A 16,625-nucleotide genomic window follows, 5' to 3' on the forward strand; every position below is an offset into this window, starting at 1 on the left:
AAAAATGTGGGTATCTGTCGCTCAATCAGATGCTGTGGCCTTCTCCTCTTTGTTGGCTAGACGCCTTATCTTTCTTAATTGGAAGTCAGCCATTCCTCCATCACTGCGACGCTGGGTCGCTACTGTAATTCTACTGTACTGTAATGCTACTGTAATTCTGCATGCACAGAGAAGAAAAAAGGTATGTATCTTCTTTTCTAACTCCAGGGTAGATGGCAAATAAGCTAATTTCCCAAAATGTTGGAGTTTTCCTTTAAATACCCAGAACATTTTCCAAGTTTGGCAGCCATTTTTAGACTATTTTAATCTAAAATTCCCGGCTGAGGATGCTTAGGCATAAGACGGTGATCTATTAGATAGGACATTTCTGTATGGCAAGTGACAACCTGTATAAGAACGATGCAATTTTCTTTTATTATTATTATTATTATTATTATTATTATTATTATTATTATTATTATTATTATTATTATTATTATTATTATTATTATTATTATTATTATTATTATTATTATTATTATTATTATTATTATTATTATTATTATTATTATTATTATTATTATTATTATTATTATTATTTTCTTTTTTCTCTTTTTGTCTACTTTATTTTTCATTTATTTTAGGTATTGTGTGGTTATATGTAGTCATGTATTGTATGTATGTTTGTATGTATGTATATAATGTTGTTGAACCTTAAAAAAAACAATAAAAACAATTAAAATAATGATTTGAGTGTGTGTGAAGGACCTGAGTGTATTAGTACTGCGGATGTGTGATGGGATGGTGTTCCAGAACTCTGCAGCTCTGATCGAGAAGGCTGATTTGCTAAATGTGCTTTTTCTCCCTGGGATGATGAAATTTCCCTCTAGCACTGTTCTGGTGAACCTGCTGCTTTCTGTTAAAAACTGTGAGAGAGGTGGTGGGGCTAGACCGTGTTGGATTTTATATATCAGGCTGGCATATTTTAGTTTCAGCATGTTTTCCCAGCTTAGCAGGGCATGTTTTTGGAGGATGGTACAGTGGTGGTGGCGAAAGGGTTTCTTGTCCAACACCTTCAGGGCCTGTTTATGAACTGAATGAATTGGTGTCAATGTGGTTTTGCAGGTCTGAGACCAGCTGGTTATGCAGTATGTCAGATGGGACATAATTACTGAGTTGAAGTAGAGTTTGGCTGTTTCCATGTTGAGGCAGTCTCGGATGTATTTAAAGTTGGCTATGTTAAATTTTACGACCTGTGTGACTTTTTTTACCTGTTTTTTGAAGGTGAGGTTTGAGTCCAAGGTTTTTCCAAGGTATTTAAAATCTTTTACTATACCTCTCCTTCGCTGCAAACACGTCTGGGTCAGGTGTTACAGATTTCTCGAAGAACATGCAGACTGTTTTCTTTGCGTTGAGGTGGAGACAGTTTTCTGAGAGCCATTTTACTGTGCGTGCCATTATTGCGTTCAGTTTGTGTGCTGCCTGGGTTTTGTTCATTGCGTGCACGTAAACCACTGTGTCGTCTGCATACATCTGAATCTGGGCTGTTGTGCCAGCACAGACAGAGGGCAAGTCGTTTATGAACACACTTAACAAGAAAGGTCCCAGGATTGATCCTTGAGGTACCCCGACATCATATTTCAAGGTTATTATACAATAGTAATAATAGTAAATAGTAATAAAGATAAGTAGATTACACATGATAAAATAGACATGTTAGTACATCACTTCAAGGCACTGGGTCCTATGTACACTCCTATACAATATACAGTTTTACTTCTATGTCTCTATGCTATACTTGCTGTTACTAGCTATACTATGCAATAATCACAACAAGTAATTTTCTTAAAGTATCCTTTTTTCCCTTCCTTTAATTAAAGTGTCCTTTTCTTGTGTGTTTAAAGTGACATATGGTGCGTTTGTGTGTGAGCGAGTGCAGAATGTTGTGTTGCGTGTGTGTATGTGTGTGTTCATGTGTGTGTGGAGAGATCAGTGTGGAGATATATATAACATTGATATGTATGAGGACTACAAAGCAGAGGTCCTGGTTTAGCCCTGGTCCGGCTGCTATGTTCTTGGCCATATGGAGATGCTATAGGCAGGTGCGTGTGGCTGAAAGGCCGCCTCAGTGGGCCTGATGACTGGGAGGCTTTGTCCTTGTCTCTATGGTGTTTAAGCCAGTCACACAAAGAGGACTTTGTACTGATGGAATTCATTAACACTAATTGAGGGGGTTTGTGCAGCAAAACAAAAACACATTGGCATAACTAGCGGTACTCATAGCACTTGTTTGAATGCACTGTGACATGGCCCTTGGAAAAAGCATTGAAAGGGTCACGTCGCTGCAGAGCTTTGGAATTGTCGTTCAGAAGAAACTGAGCCGTTGTTTTACCCCTTAGAAAAATATATTCCTTCTGGCAAACAGTTGTGGCAAACCTTATTTTGATACGCAAATGGATTTTGTGGCAAACCTCTGGTGACTTTTGTGGCAATCTACCGCAAACTTTTCAGTTTTCTAAGGGATGTTAATAACAGCTCAGGTAGGGCGGCTACGTGGCGTAGTGGGCAAGGCGCTCGCCACGAATGACGGAGACGCTGGGCTTGCCTGTTCGAGCCCAGCGCTCCACATTGCTTTCAGTTTAGCTGGTCGTTCATACTAATACACATTGGCCGTATTAGGGGGTGGGAAACTGATGGGTGGGGATCGGGCGTTGTGGACATCGACTCCTACAGGTCGGTTGGTGCGCCTGCGCAGTAGAATCAGGAAGTGTCGGGGGCAGCGTGAGCCTCCCACGCGTTACTCCTCGCCACTGAGAGATCGAGCTGCGCAGGTGAAAAGATGCGACTGCTGTTACCTCAAGTACCGGAGGGGACTTGTGCTATGTATGACTTAGTCCACATTGCAGCCGGCTTGTGGGAGGCAAGAAACAGCGTTCGTGACAGGGGAGGGTTGAATTGGATGATAAGAAATTGTAGAAAATGGGAGAAAAAGTGGAAAAAAAAAAAAAAAAACAGCTCAGGTAGAAAAAAAGAAAGAAAGAAAGAAAAGAACGGAAGAACGGAAGCTCATTTGTGAAAGTCCTTAGGGACAGTGGTGTTAATGAGGCTTTTCTCCACTGCCTCACACCTACAACGTCTGTTGCTCGGTGAAGAGTGTTGTTGTTATGTACTTCAAAGTCAGATCGTCATGTTAACAGCTGTTTGAAACAGCATTAAATATCATGTCGACAGTCAGACATCCTTCCGTCAATCAGAAGCCATAATCCATCAGATAGAAACTGAGCTACAGTATGTCGTTGTTCATAAAAACAACTTGTTCTTGTTCCTTTTCAGGTATTACATTTGATAACTGGATGAGCAGCATTTGGATCCATGTACGGCAGGAACAACAGAATGATTATGCGGTTCTCTCTCTCTCAGGATGGCTGCCTGTAACATAGCAACTGTTGTGCAAGAGACAACGATTCCTATGTGCAAAACAAGGGTTGCTGTGGAAGGAAACTATAAAAGAAGGAAGGGTCATGATGACAGCAGAATACCAGCATTCTATGCTCTGCTTGGTGCCAGACTTTGGTGCCAGTTCTATTGAAGCCTGTATTAAATCTAAATATACCAGCTATCTGGAAATTATATTGCTAGTTAACAATACAAGAATAGAATAGAATGAATAGAAATACTTTTATTATCCCGTGGGAAATTAGACACTGCAAATCGCTCAACATTTAAACATTTAGACAGGACAGGTCACAAATTAGAATAATAACACAAATCAAATCAAGTTGCCTAGGATAAGAGTAGAGTAAAATAAAAAGGATACAATTAAATGAAATAAAATATACAGAAATAAATACAGTAAGAATATACTGAGCATACTGAGCATGGGGTAAACAATTTGGTCAATATAATTATAATTTAAATCTAACTAAATGAAATATGAAATATATATTCCAGTATTCAGTGTAACTAGGTGCTTTAGGTAGTGTATGCTTTAGGTAGTGTATTGTCCTCCTTGGGTTCCAATAAGACTTAGGCGCCGGTTACACCTTTCGTTTCATTTTCGTTTCATTGTCAGAGGTGTTTTGCCGCAACGTGGCAGCCTCGAGTCACACTTTCGTTTTTGTCACCTGAGCACACTGATGTAGTACACTGCCAAAGCAGTAGGTGGCAGTAGGTGGCGAACATGAAGGCAATTTCAACCAATCAGAACTTGAATGTGCCAATACACTTCCTGGAAGCTCCAGCAAAGAAAATGTCAACAAGGCAAGCGCCTATGGGCGCCACCATCTTGCCTATTTACTCAATGCAGCAATTCTTTTTCAGCAAAGCCTAATAAAAGTGCAATAAACAAAACGGATACATTCACTGTGTGTTCTGCCTGTCATTTGTTGATGAAACAAAACTAACATCAACACAAGTGACCACCAAGAGCGGATAGTTTAGTCTAAAAAAAGATCGGTAGCTACAGTTAGCTGCATGCTAACGTCAATGGAATATGCCATTATAACAATATAGCATTGTGGCTAGAAGCTAACGTTAGCTCACGCTAGTTAGCCAGCACCAAACTGATGATATCGGGAGCTATCAATAGTTAGATAACATTAGAGACAACGCTGTGTGTATTAAACAAAGGTGAATAGATGACTGGGCCATTTTGTTTAATGCTTGTTAAGTTGAAAGAGGAGCTTTGAGCTAACAGGGTCTGATAGCTAATGCTAGCTCATGTTAGCCAGTGGTAATGCTAGCAGAATGAATGGATGTAAACTTTATTTAACATATTGCATAATGGGTACAATACAATACGGCTCAATACAAACAATTGTTAAGGGAATGCAGACTGTTGTAGCTTGGACTGGGGTCCTTATAACAATAACTTGACAACACATGGTAGCTGCAGGGACACATGGACACGGAGCTGGGAGCTCTGTCCCAAACACACACCCACACACACAAACTCTGTTGTCACCGGAGGGCACGCAGATGGTATCTACTGCGCATGGGTGTTTTCGCAACAACGGCTCCGTGCAGACTACACGGCTGTTGTCGGCGCGTTTTTTAGGGGTTCTCCAAAACGCAAACACAATTTAGCGTTTCAGCCGTATCCACCAAAAAACGCCAAAAAAACGCATTTCTGTGTAAAAGGGACATGAAACGTATTCAAAAACGTATAAAAACGAGCACAAAAACACTGTGTGTAACCCCTGCCTTAGATCAATGTCTGGCAGCCGTCGCTGCCCCCTGTTGTGGAGCCTGGAGGCCGCTAGTCGCGTCCTCCTGCCACTATTGAGCTGCCGCTCTGTGCTCAGTGATGCAGTGAGGCACAGTGATGCATTATGATACAACAAATTGCGGATGATTCTGACATCCGAGGTAACAACCTGTTTAAATTACATACATACAGTACATACTAGGGCTGACCTTCGAATTATTTTTTGGAATTCGAAGTTTCGGGGCCGAGATTAGATTTTAATTCGAATTCAATTGGAATTCAATTTATTTATTTATTTTTTATTTTTTTTTTATGTTGTGGGACTTGTACAGCACTTTGTTCAACTTTGTCAGTGCTGTAAAGTTTAAACCTTTTTAAATCTTAGACAAACTAAACACTTTGCTTTCATGAAATATTGTAAGCCGTCATTTGAGGCTTTATAAAAGCAGCACAATGAACACAAATCTGTCAGTGCCGAGTCTGACCTCATCTTAAATAACAAACAGCATTGCTTGTTGTAGTTAACACAATGGGGACGAACAACATATTTATCCGTGTTTCGATTCCACCCGTTGTGGACAGAAGCACGGATAAATCCGTGGCAAGTTGTTATTGCTTTTATTCCATTTTAATAACCTATTCAAGGTCGCCGAGCGGCACTGCAGATTTACCCTACTCTATGAATTCGAGAAGGTGCAATACCGGCCAGATCCTCTTAGGGGCGCTATCGCGATAATGCAGTGTGCCCTGTGGCTGAACGGATTAGTATTTTTTTTTACTTTCAATGGAGATTTCAGTTAGCAGGATTCTAGATGTGTAGCTTGGATTACGTTTTGCATCGCAGATTTCACCAATAAGGGGATTTATCATCAGCCAATGCACATATCGATCTACCAGATGGTGATCGATAACGGGGAAATGCTCGGGGGGATCTCACCGGACCACGGTAAGATCTTTTTCACGTAAAGTACATCCCGATCGGGCCTTGTTTTGATAGCCATCCAGGCGTTCGGCCTATGAGGCTAATGAGGCTAACGCGGTTATTGGTAATCCCCCCCCCCCCCCCTTTCATCATGCCGATCATATGCAGTTTGAGTTTTAACTGGAGCGTATCTATAACCGAAATGCCATTGGATTTAACATTATTAGCTATTAGCCCATTATCTCGGCTTCCAGGAAATATACTAGACCAAATCCGGTATAATGCTTATATTCACGGCGCTATAAAATGAGAACGTATTGATGATTTTTTTTTCTTTAAGCCATTTTGAAGGGACGGTTTATGGTCTCAATTCACAATGAGAATGGACAGATAGCAATACTATAAAGTATAGATTTAGCTCTACAAACAGCCCCACGTCTGTTTACATTTCACGGTCCTCTTGCGATTAATTAGACTCATCCCAATGGCCGCGAAAGAGAGGCAGAGTTGATTATGCAAAAAAGATTTAATTTTTATTAAAAAAATTTTTTTTACATTCAAATTTTATTTTCATATTCTAATCCCATGTCCATCGAACGAAGCTTCAAAACTTCGAAGTATTTAAGACAGCCCTAGTACATACAATGCACATAAAGGGGGAGACGGCTGATCCCATTCAACTCAATGTCACACTTGGCGCCAATGTGCGTTCACGCGTTTCACAGTGACCCTTCCTTCTTTTATAGTTTCCTTGTGAGAAATATATTGCATAATTCACAGTAGAAGTCTTTGCCAGTGTTTTACCTACTTTGTTTATACCTACCAACTGCTTTTGACTGTCTACCCATATACTCTGTATGATAGCATGTACAACAGTGCTTAATAATATACCTGCATATAACTCCTCATATACTTGCTTGTACACTTGCACATAACCCTTAGCTCTGTATCATAGCATGTACTATAATGCTGTATATACCATATATATATATTTATTATCACCGCATTATCCTCTGTCTATTACCTGCAGATAGTCCCTTACTATATCTATATCTGTACATATCCTACTCTTACTAGTTACACTGCTGGCCAGTAGTAGTTGTGGTAATATTGACCTTGAATTCCATAACTAATATGTGTGAATAAAAGAAATGAATCCATAATGTAAAAACAGGGCTTAGCCAAAAGTGCATTCCAAACAAACCCCCGCTCAGGGGTAAAACTGGATTAGAGAACAACAGTTGCCGGTCATAAAAGGCCACAGGGGAAGTCACACCCCACAGTAAACAGTGGCTCACTTTAAATAGCAGAGGAACAGCCGGTCTAGCAGATAACTAGCAGACACATTCAAGGAACTATCAAGTCAGCATACTTTATATAGGAAAATCTTATTATTACATAACTTATTACATTAACCATATCAATGTAGAAGGCAACTTACAAAGAAGAATACCATTTAGAATGTCACCCGAGTATGAAAGTAATAGTGTTATTACACTCTTGTTATGGAATCCTGGTATATGTATCACAGATAGACAGAGTTTCAGTCTGGTGAATAAAGTACACTTGAATAAAGGTTTGTGTGGTTTCATAGGATGTCTGGTATCAGTCTGGGAAAGCACTGACTGTACTTGGGTGATATTAGACATCTATAACCATATAGAAGGAATGTTTATTCAGTCAGAGGAGATTTGAGCAGCCAAAGGAGGGGGGCCATCAAAAGCGCCCTCCTCGATACTCATCAAAGGAACCACACCGACGGGGGCCATCAGGCGGCCCCCTCTGTTTACTGAAAGAAGACTCACACAGGAACCACACCGACGGGGGCCATTGGCGGCCCCCCTATGTTTAAAGGAAGACCCACACAGGAAATCGAGGAGGTGGGGGCAACCAGCCCCCCCAGAGGAAACCAGGGGGAAGGGTGGACCGCCCTTCCAGAAGAACCAATCGGATTGGACAAAATGTATTAGTAACATGTGCTATTGGTGGGAAATGATAGTACTTAAGAGCAAAACATAGTGTTATTCAGGAGCCCAGACCCCCACCCCAGGTCTGCGGCTCCACCGCTCCCATCCAGACTGCTGATTATACGTGAGTAAATCATGGGAAACACCAATTGTTGTTTAGATTAGAGTAATGTACAGATCCCTGATCTGTAAACCAGATTTACTCATGTGTAATGCTTACAGTAAAATTCTCTAATTTCATTTATGTTAACAATGACTGTTGTATGTACTGTACCTACATGTTGGGGTTTTGAGATGCAAACCTTGTTGATCCTGTGTACAAAACAGACATGATTAATGTATTCTGATAATCCTTGTATGTGAAAAGCAACCTTTTTATTCACTCCTGGCCGCCGAGACAAATAAATCCACGAGTTGAATTCAAACTCTATTGTCTGGACTGCACATTTATTCCTTGCTGGCTATATTGGACGTCAGATGAGGAGACCAAATTCTATCACTTATGATCCTTTCCCCTCCTTCCAGTTAGCGACCTCCTTGTACTGTACAATAACCTTAGATTATTGTTAGGATTCTACTACATAGTCATACTGTCTCTATTTATATAATACACTCTGTACATACAGTACATCTGATAGCACTATACTCAGTTTTGTACTCCGTTTAACCCCCTGTACATTGTATATTGCTGTTGCACTTTACTGTTACATTGCAATCTGGTTGGATGCCAAACTTATCTTCATTGTACTGTACTTGTGCTGTATAATAATGACAATAAATTAGAATCTAATCTAATCTAATCTACCACTGTGTTTTCTTTTGAAAGTGGTTACCAATGGTTACAGGCTGCCATACTGGAAGAAAGAGACCTACACAAGTTTTAAACTGTAGTTTGTAGTAGAAATTATAGCTGTAAACCTTTATCTAAAACCTACTGTTTACATTAGTGACAATGTGCCTCCAAACGCTGCCGCCTCCTCCACACGTTGCTGGGCTGGATTCTGTTTACCGGCCCTGCGGTTTATTACTGGTGATAGCTACTGTACCCACCACTGTATTCGCTATGACTCTGACTGAGGCTATGGTTAGACTAGTGTATTCCTGGCGTTTTTTTATACGTTTTTGACGACGTATGATGTCCTATCTACACAGAAACGCGTTTTTTGGCGTTTTTTTGTGGATACGGCTGAAACGCAAAATTGTGTTTGCGTTTGGAGATACGCAAAAAAAACGAGTCGACAACAGCGTGTAGTCAGCACGCTAGCCGTTGTTGCGAAAACGCCCATGCGCAGTAGATACCATCTGCGTGCCCTTCTGGTAACAACAATGTGTGTGTTTGGGACAGAGCTCCCGGCTCCGTGTCCCAAATAGCTTCAGCTACCATGTGTTGTCAAGTTATTGTTATAAGGACCCCAGTCCAAGCTACAACAGTCTGCATTCCCTTAACAATTGTTTGTATTGAGCCGTATTGTATTGTACCCATATGCAATATGTTAAATAAAGTTTACATCCATTCATTCTCCTAGCATTACCGATTGCATGAGCAACTGGCTAACGTGAGCTATCAGGATTCAGACCCTGTTAGCTCAGAGTTCCTCTTTCAACTTAACAAGCATTAAACAAAATGGCCCAGTCATCTATTCACCTTTGTTTAATACACACAGCGTTGTCTCTAATGTTATCTAACTACTGATAGCTCGCGATATCATCAGTTTTGATGCTGGCTAAGTAGCGTGAGCTAACGTTAGCTTCTAGCCACAATGCTATATTGTTATAATGGCATACTCCATTGACGTTAGCATGCAGCTAACAATGCTACCGCTAACAATGCTACCGATCGTTTTTTAGACTAAACTATCCGCCCCTGTGTGTCACTTGTGTTGATGTTAGTTTTGTTTCATCAACAAATGACAGGCAGAACACACAGTGAATGTATCCGTTTTGTTTATTGCACTTTTATTAGGCTTTGCCGAAAAATTATTGCTGCATTGAGTAAAGCAAGATGGTGGCGCGGCATAGGCGCCTGGCTTGTTGACATTTTCTTTGCTGGAGCTTCCAGGAAGTGTATTGGCACATTCGTTCTGATTGGTTGAAATTGCCTTCATGTTTGCCACCTACTGCCACCTACTGCTTTGGCAGTGTACTTCATCAGTGTGCTCTGGTGACAAAAACGAAAAAAAAACGAAAGTGTGACTCGAGGCGCATGACGTCGCGGCGATACGCGGCGATGCGTATAAGAAAACAATACGAAGATGATACGAAAGGTGTAACCTCAGCCTGAGACACTGCAATAATCACTGGTACCTGCATATCTGGTTGGAAAATTACCATCATATATTATTTATTTCTATGATGCATTGGAACCCTGGTCCACTTTTGACTCACTCCAGTGACTTGGCTGGTTCTTCAGGTACCTCATGCCTTTTAGTTTGAGTGCAGCACGCTTTAGGACTGCAATTAATAACTGTCCATTACCTGCCTGTAGGGCTGACCCCTATTAGTCGATTAGTCGACTAATCGGTCGAAAGGAGCCGTAGTCGACTAGCCAACCTCTTAGTCGAATACAAAAATATATATATATTTATAATTTTTTTAATTTATAATCTTTTATCATTCTTTCCAAAAGAAAAGAGGCCTAGAAGCATGGCTAATGCTAATGGCACGCATACCAGAGGCTAACTGCCTACGAAAACAGGCACAGAGGCACTGAAAGAGGATTTCACCCATCTAATGAACACACTAGACTAGACAAATATCAAGATGTATCCATCAGTAGACCAATTGCATGCTTTTGCAGAGGACAAGAAGCCTTCAGTCGACTCCTTCAGACATTAAGCACCCCCCACAGCCCAAATGGAGTGATACAAAATTAAAAAAAATTAAAAATTAATAGAAAAATAAAAATAATATTTATAAAAATTTTGACCAATAGTCGACTAACGGCAAATTTTGGCCAATCATAGTTGACCATCCAAATCCTTAGTCGGGGACAGCCCTACCTGCCTGTAACTGTTTTTTTTTTTTATTTATCTTTTTTCCCCCTTCATTTTCCTCCGATTTTCTCCCATCCCAATGTTAGTCGTATGCCAATTCCCAATCCCTTCCTGGTCGCTGCGCACTTACCCCCCACAGTCAGATCATCTGGGAGAGTGGAGGCTATCACGTGCTTCCTCCGACACACGTCCAGCCAATCAACCGCTTCTTTTCACCTGGCAGCACGGATCCTCCCCGAGAGGGCGTAGCGTGTGGAAGGATCACACTATCCCACTCAGGTCCTATCCGCGCTTAGCAGGCGCCCCGACCGAACTGTAGGAGTAGCTGTTTACAACGACCTGGACCCACCCCGCCAGCTTCTCCCACCCTCTAATACAGCCAATTGTATTAGTGTGAATGGCCAGCCAAGCTGGTGACAACCCCGGAGCTGTGAGCTGGATTCGAACAGGCGAATCCAGCTCACAGCTTCGGGGTTGGTGACGAACGCAATCTCCGCTATGCCACCTAACCGCCCTGCCTGTAACTGTTTTAACACTTTGGCGACCAGAGTCCCGCGGCGATTTATAGCCCAGAGTACCGAGCTTTGTCAACAAACCGATGTACTTTCTAACAGCTATATATATACTTTATAGTATTGCTATCTGTCCATTCTCATTGTCACTTGAGTGCATAAACCGTGCCTTCATAATGGCTTAAAGAAAATAAAAATCCATCGGTTGGTTGTCATTTTATAGCGCCGTGAATATAAGGTTTATCGCAGTTTTCGCCTCGTCTTTTTTCTGGGGAGCTAGATATGAGGCTAAAGGCTAGTCATGTTATATCAAACGCCATTTCTGTTGTATATATACGAATGAAATAAAACAAACTGCGTAGCATCCGGACTATTACAGAGCATCTATGGATGAAATGGGGGCGGCGGGGGACGCCGATCAGTATTATTGATTAGCAATACAGTGTGCGTTCAAGTAGCCATTTTCACTGATCGATCACTTGCGTGTTACAACAATGTCCAATCCAGCTGTAATTTGGGGGAATAGTATCCTACCGTCAGCCCATGTGATCGCCGGCAGCATTTCGTCATTAGTCATCGGAATCTGGTAGATCGATATGTCCATTGGCTGATCATAAATCCCATTATTCCAGGCTGAAATCTGCGTTCGGTAACGTGATCAAAGATGGAGTATGTTCGGCTGGGATCGAGGCTCATATGAAACGCCCCAGACAGTAAAAAAAAATTCCCATTCGGCCTCAATGATACTGCAGTGGAGCGATGGCAGCCCTAAGAGGATCTGGCCGGTATTGCATGTCGCCGATTTAAATCTGGCGGGTAAATCTGCAGAGCCGATCGGGGACCTTGATCCGTTTATTAATATGGAATAAAACAATAACAACTTGCCACAAGTTAACTCGTGGCTCTGGTCCTCAATGGGTGGAATCGAAACACGAGTTAACTCATGCTTGGGTGGCAAAGTGTTAGATTTAGTTTGTTGATTTGTATGGTTGTATTTGTATTATTTTTAACACTTTAACTGCCGAAAACGCCGGAACTCGTCATTCCCCGCCATGCTCAAGTTGCCGAGGACGCCGTAACTCGTCTTTGATATCAATATTTCAAAAATCTGTGATCGAAATCATATTTCCGTTCCGGAGCCTTGACACACAATGCTGATCTCCTCTCAACCCTCTAGCGGTTCAAGAGCGCCATCTGGTGGCCGATCGGCAGATCGAAACCGGATATCAACCTTTAACCCGGCAGGACTCACTCCATATGGGGTCCGGGCACTCGCTAATGTTAGAGAGACTCTGTCTTCACACAGTGAACATCCATCGGTGGAAATAACTCGAAAAAACAACATGATTTGGACGTATATACTATTATACAACCTGGAAATAGATCGGGCATTTCAACAGCCCATAATCGAAAACTGTCTACTCCACGCTGATCGCCCAACGGCCCGAGGAGACTGGGGTGAGTTTTAGCGTGTAGTATTACCGTGTTCGATATAAACTGCTATGATGAACATATGACCCACATTAGATGAATGGTATAACGTTGCCCACGGAATTATAAACGCCCCCTCGCCCATCCGGTCAACATCAGATGACGTGTAGTAAATTCTAGAAGTACGTCCAGTTGAAATTTTTGATCTCGCACAGATTCCTACCAAACTGTATTTGATCATCAATATAATGCATTTGGGGCTATAAATCACGTTCTGGAGAAAGCTGCAGAAAGAGATGAAAACATACTTATACTTTAGACCATATTTTAGTATGAATATGTGAATGAAAAAGTTTAACGTTGCTACACCATGAACAATACATATAGGACATTGAATGGGCCCTAATAATGGCAATCTAGCAATATAATTTAAAAAGTTATAGCCCTGCAAAGAAGGGGAACTTCTCCATGTTAAATAGAGCTGGCAAGGGATGGTATATCATGAATTTAACCTTGGGCAATCAAAGTGTTAACTGATTGTTTGTTTACCTTGTATGTTTGTATTTTGATCTGTGTAATATCTATTTGAACTGATTGTTTGTTTACCTTGTGTGTTTGTATTTTGATCTGTGTAATATTGATTGTTTGTTTACCTTGTGTGCTTGTATTTTGATCTGTGTAATATTGATTGTTTGTTTACCTTGTGTGTTTGAATTTTGATCTGTGTAATATTGATTGTTTGTTTACCTTGTGTGTTTGTATTTTGATCTGTGTAATATTGATTGTTTGTTTGTGTGAGTGTATATGTGTATGTGTGTGTGAGTGTTACGGACGGTGTCCTTATGTATATATATATATAGGGAGTTATGTATGTTATCTGTTGTGTATATAGGCATGTTTTGGGTTGTTTGTCTTTTGACTCCCTCTTGTGCCTACATATCTATTTCTCAGGTGTCTCTCAGTTCCAGCTTCCAGCAGCAGCTGGTCAATCAGCAACTCACCCCAGTGCAACGGCAGCTGAAGCTGATCTGCAATCAACATCCACTCTCCCTTTATATATCCCATTGTGTGCAGTGTTAGTTAGCTATTTTGGCTCATTGTGGTGGTGGGTGTCTCTCTGTGTCTTTGGTGATAATTCTCTTTGTGTCGTTTGGTATAGAGCCGTGGCTCTTTATAGGTATATAGAGCAGTGGCTCTTCAGAGGTAAAAGCTCTGGTTCTTGGGGATATAGAGCAGTGGCTCTTCAGAGGTAAAAGCTCTGGTTCTTGGGGATATAGAGCAGTGACTCTTCAGAGGTAAAAGCTCTGGTTCTTGGGGATATAGAGCAGTGGCTCTTCAGAGGTAAAAGCTCTGGTTCTTGGGGATATAGAGCAGTGGCTCTTCAGAGGTAAAAGCTCTGGTTCTTGGGGATATAGAGCAGTGGCTCTTCAGAGGTAAAATCTCTGGTTCTTGGGGATATAGAGCAGTGGCTCTTCAGAGGTAAAAGCTCTGGTTCTTGAGGTACATTTGGTAGAGCTGGTAAAAGGTCTGGTTCTTGTTAGTATAGGAAATATCTTTAGCGGTTCATGGTACATTTGGTAAAGCTGGTAAAAGCTCTGGTCATTATAGTTTGTTGTACATTTCTGTATTAACCCTTTGTATATTGGTTCCCTTGTTCACCCAGCCTATGGTGACTACTTTTCTTGTGTATTAATCTTTTGTTTCGCACACAGGGACATTGAGGACAGGAAGATACCCTGGGTCTACATTTTGCATCACATAGGTGACCTGATGTTAACACAATGGGGACCAGCCACAAGTTAATACGTGTTTAGAATCCATGCGTTGTGGACCAGAGCCACGTATATAGCCGTGGCAAGTTGTTATTGTTTTATTCCATATTAATAACCGGATCAAGATCGCCGATCGACTCTGCAGATCTACCCGACTCTGTGGAATCGGCAACATGCAATACCGGCCAGATCCTCTTAGGGGCGCCATCGCTCCACTGCAGTATCATTGTGGGCGAATGGATTTCTTTTTTTTTACCCTCCAACAGAGTATCATATTACTCTAATCCCAAGCGAACATCATGAACCGTGTATCACGTTTCGAATCGCAGATCTCACCATGGAATAAGGGGATTTATCATCAACCAATGGACATATCGATCTACCAGATGCCGGTCGATAACAGGGAAATGCTGTAGGGTATCCCACGGGCTGATGGTAAGACCTTATTCACCTAAATTACAGCCGGATTAGACATTGTTGTGAGACGCAAGCATTCGATCAGTGAATGTGGCTACTTCCACGGACACTCTATTGATAATCAATAATACTAATCGATGTTCCCCGCCGCCCCCCTTTCATCCATAGATGCTATGGGATAGTCCAGTTCATAAACAGTTTGCGTTATTTCATTAGAATATATACAACAGAAATGCCGTTGAATATAACGTTAGTAGCCTTTAGCTCTATAAGTAGCTTTCCAGAAAATATATGAGACGAAATCTGCGATAAAGCTTATATTCACGGCGCTATAAAATGACAACCTATTGATGGATTTTTTTTTCTTTAAGCCATTTTGAATGGACTCTTTATGAACTCAAGTGACAATGAGAATGGACAGATAGCAATACTATAAAGTATAGATATAGCTCTACAAAGACACATCGGTTTGTCAACAAACCTTGGTCCTCTAGCACCATATTAGACGGCGCCGAACGGTCATCAAAGTGTTAAAGACACCAGCTTTAGAGTGAGCATCACCACCTGTACTTTTTGGCGTTCAGCGCCTGTAAAGGGGAGGGTGGGTTTTCATTTCCTTTTGTATTTTATTTGGTGCCACTAGGAAGTCCTCCTTGCTCTCTGTGTTGCTGTGTTTTGATTTTGTGAAATAAATACAATTATTTTGCAAATTGTTTCTGTGGTTTTGTGTCACAGCACCCTCACCTACCCTGTCTGTGGCCTTGTGTTGCGTCCCCCTACTGGGGTGCATAACAGTGAGTTGTGCATGTGTATGTGTGTGTGTGTGTGTGTTTGTGCGTTTGTGTTTGTGTATATGTGTGTGAGTGTACATGTGTGTGTGTTTGTGCATGTGTGTGTGTGTGTTTGTGTATATTTGTGTGTATATTTGTGTTTGTATATGTGTGTGTGAGTGCACGTGGGGTGTTACTCCACCTCCCAGAAGCTGTCCATGGTGTCGTCTGCACCCGCAGGTTCATCGTAGGAGACGGACATTTTCCTGGATGTAGCAAAGCACGCTAAGGACTGAACGTGTCTGCAGCACAGCTGGGCTCCTCATGCACTGAAGCAGAGAGAGAGAGAGAAGAGGAGGACACACATTAATTTAACCCTTTCACTATCACACTACCAAAGGGTTAACCCTTTCACAACCACACTACAGAAGGTTCTATTTCATTCTGGCCTCCGCTCAGCGTCAGTCTGCACTGACTTCACTTCGTGCACGTGCACTGAATAAAAAATTCCACAATGTACCTTTACATACCAACATTCGTCTGGCCACACCCCTATCCGCTTACCTTCATAAGCAGGTGTGTGGTCACCTACTCGCCTCCTTCTTCACTTTCACCACAAGGAAGTGCCTTCGGTAGATACCCACACTTGACGAGGT

The 16,625-nt window shown here is 41.6% G+C and overlaps 1 protein-coding gene across 1 annotated transcript in view; it reads right to left on the reverse strand.

The window, feature by feature from the left end:
- Window positions 1-16,625, reverse strand: part of LOC311244323 (protein kinase C and casein kinase substrate in neurons protein 1-like) — a 94,390-nt gene that overhangs the window by 31,887 nt on the left and 45,878 nt on the right. The window contains exon 2 of the mRNA XM_084333779.1: window positions 16,172-16,298. Coding sequence (XP_084189905.1) covers window positions 16,172-16,231 — 60 coding nt within the window. The 5' untranslated portion in view covers window positions 16,232-16,298. The remainder of the gene's footprint in view (window positions 1-16,171; window positions 16,299-16,625) is intronic.

Source organism: Notolepis coatsorum, assembly GCF_963971535.1.
Source record: "Notolepis coatsorum genome assembly, chromosome: 17".
In the NCBI taxonomy this organism is placed as follows: domain Eukaryota; kingdom Metazoa; phylum Chordata; class Actinopteri; order Aulopiformes; family Paralepididae; genus Notolepis; species Notolepis coatsorum.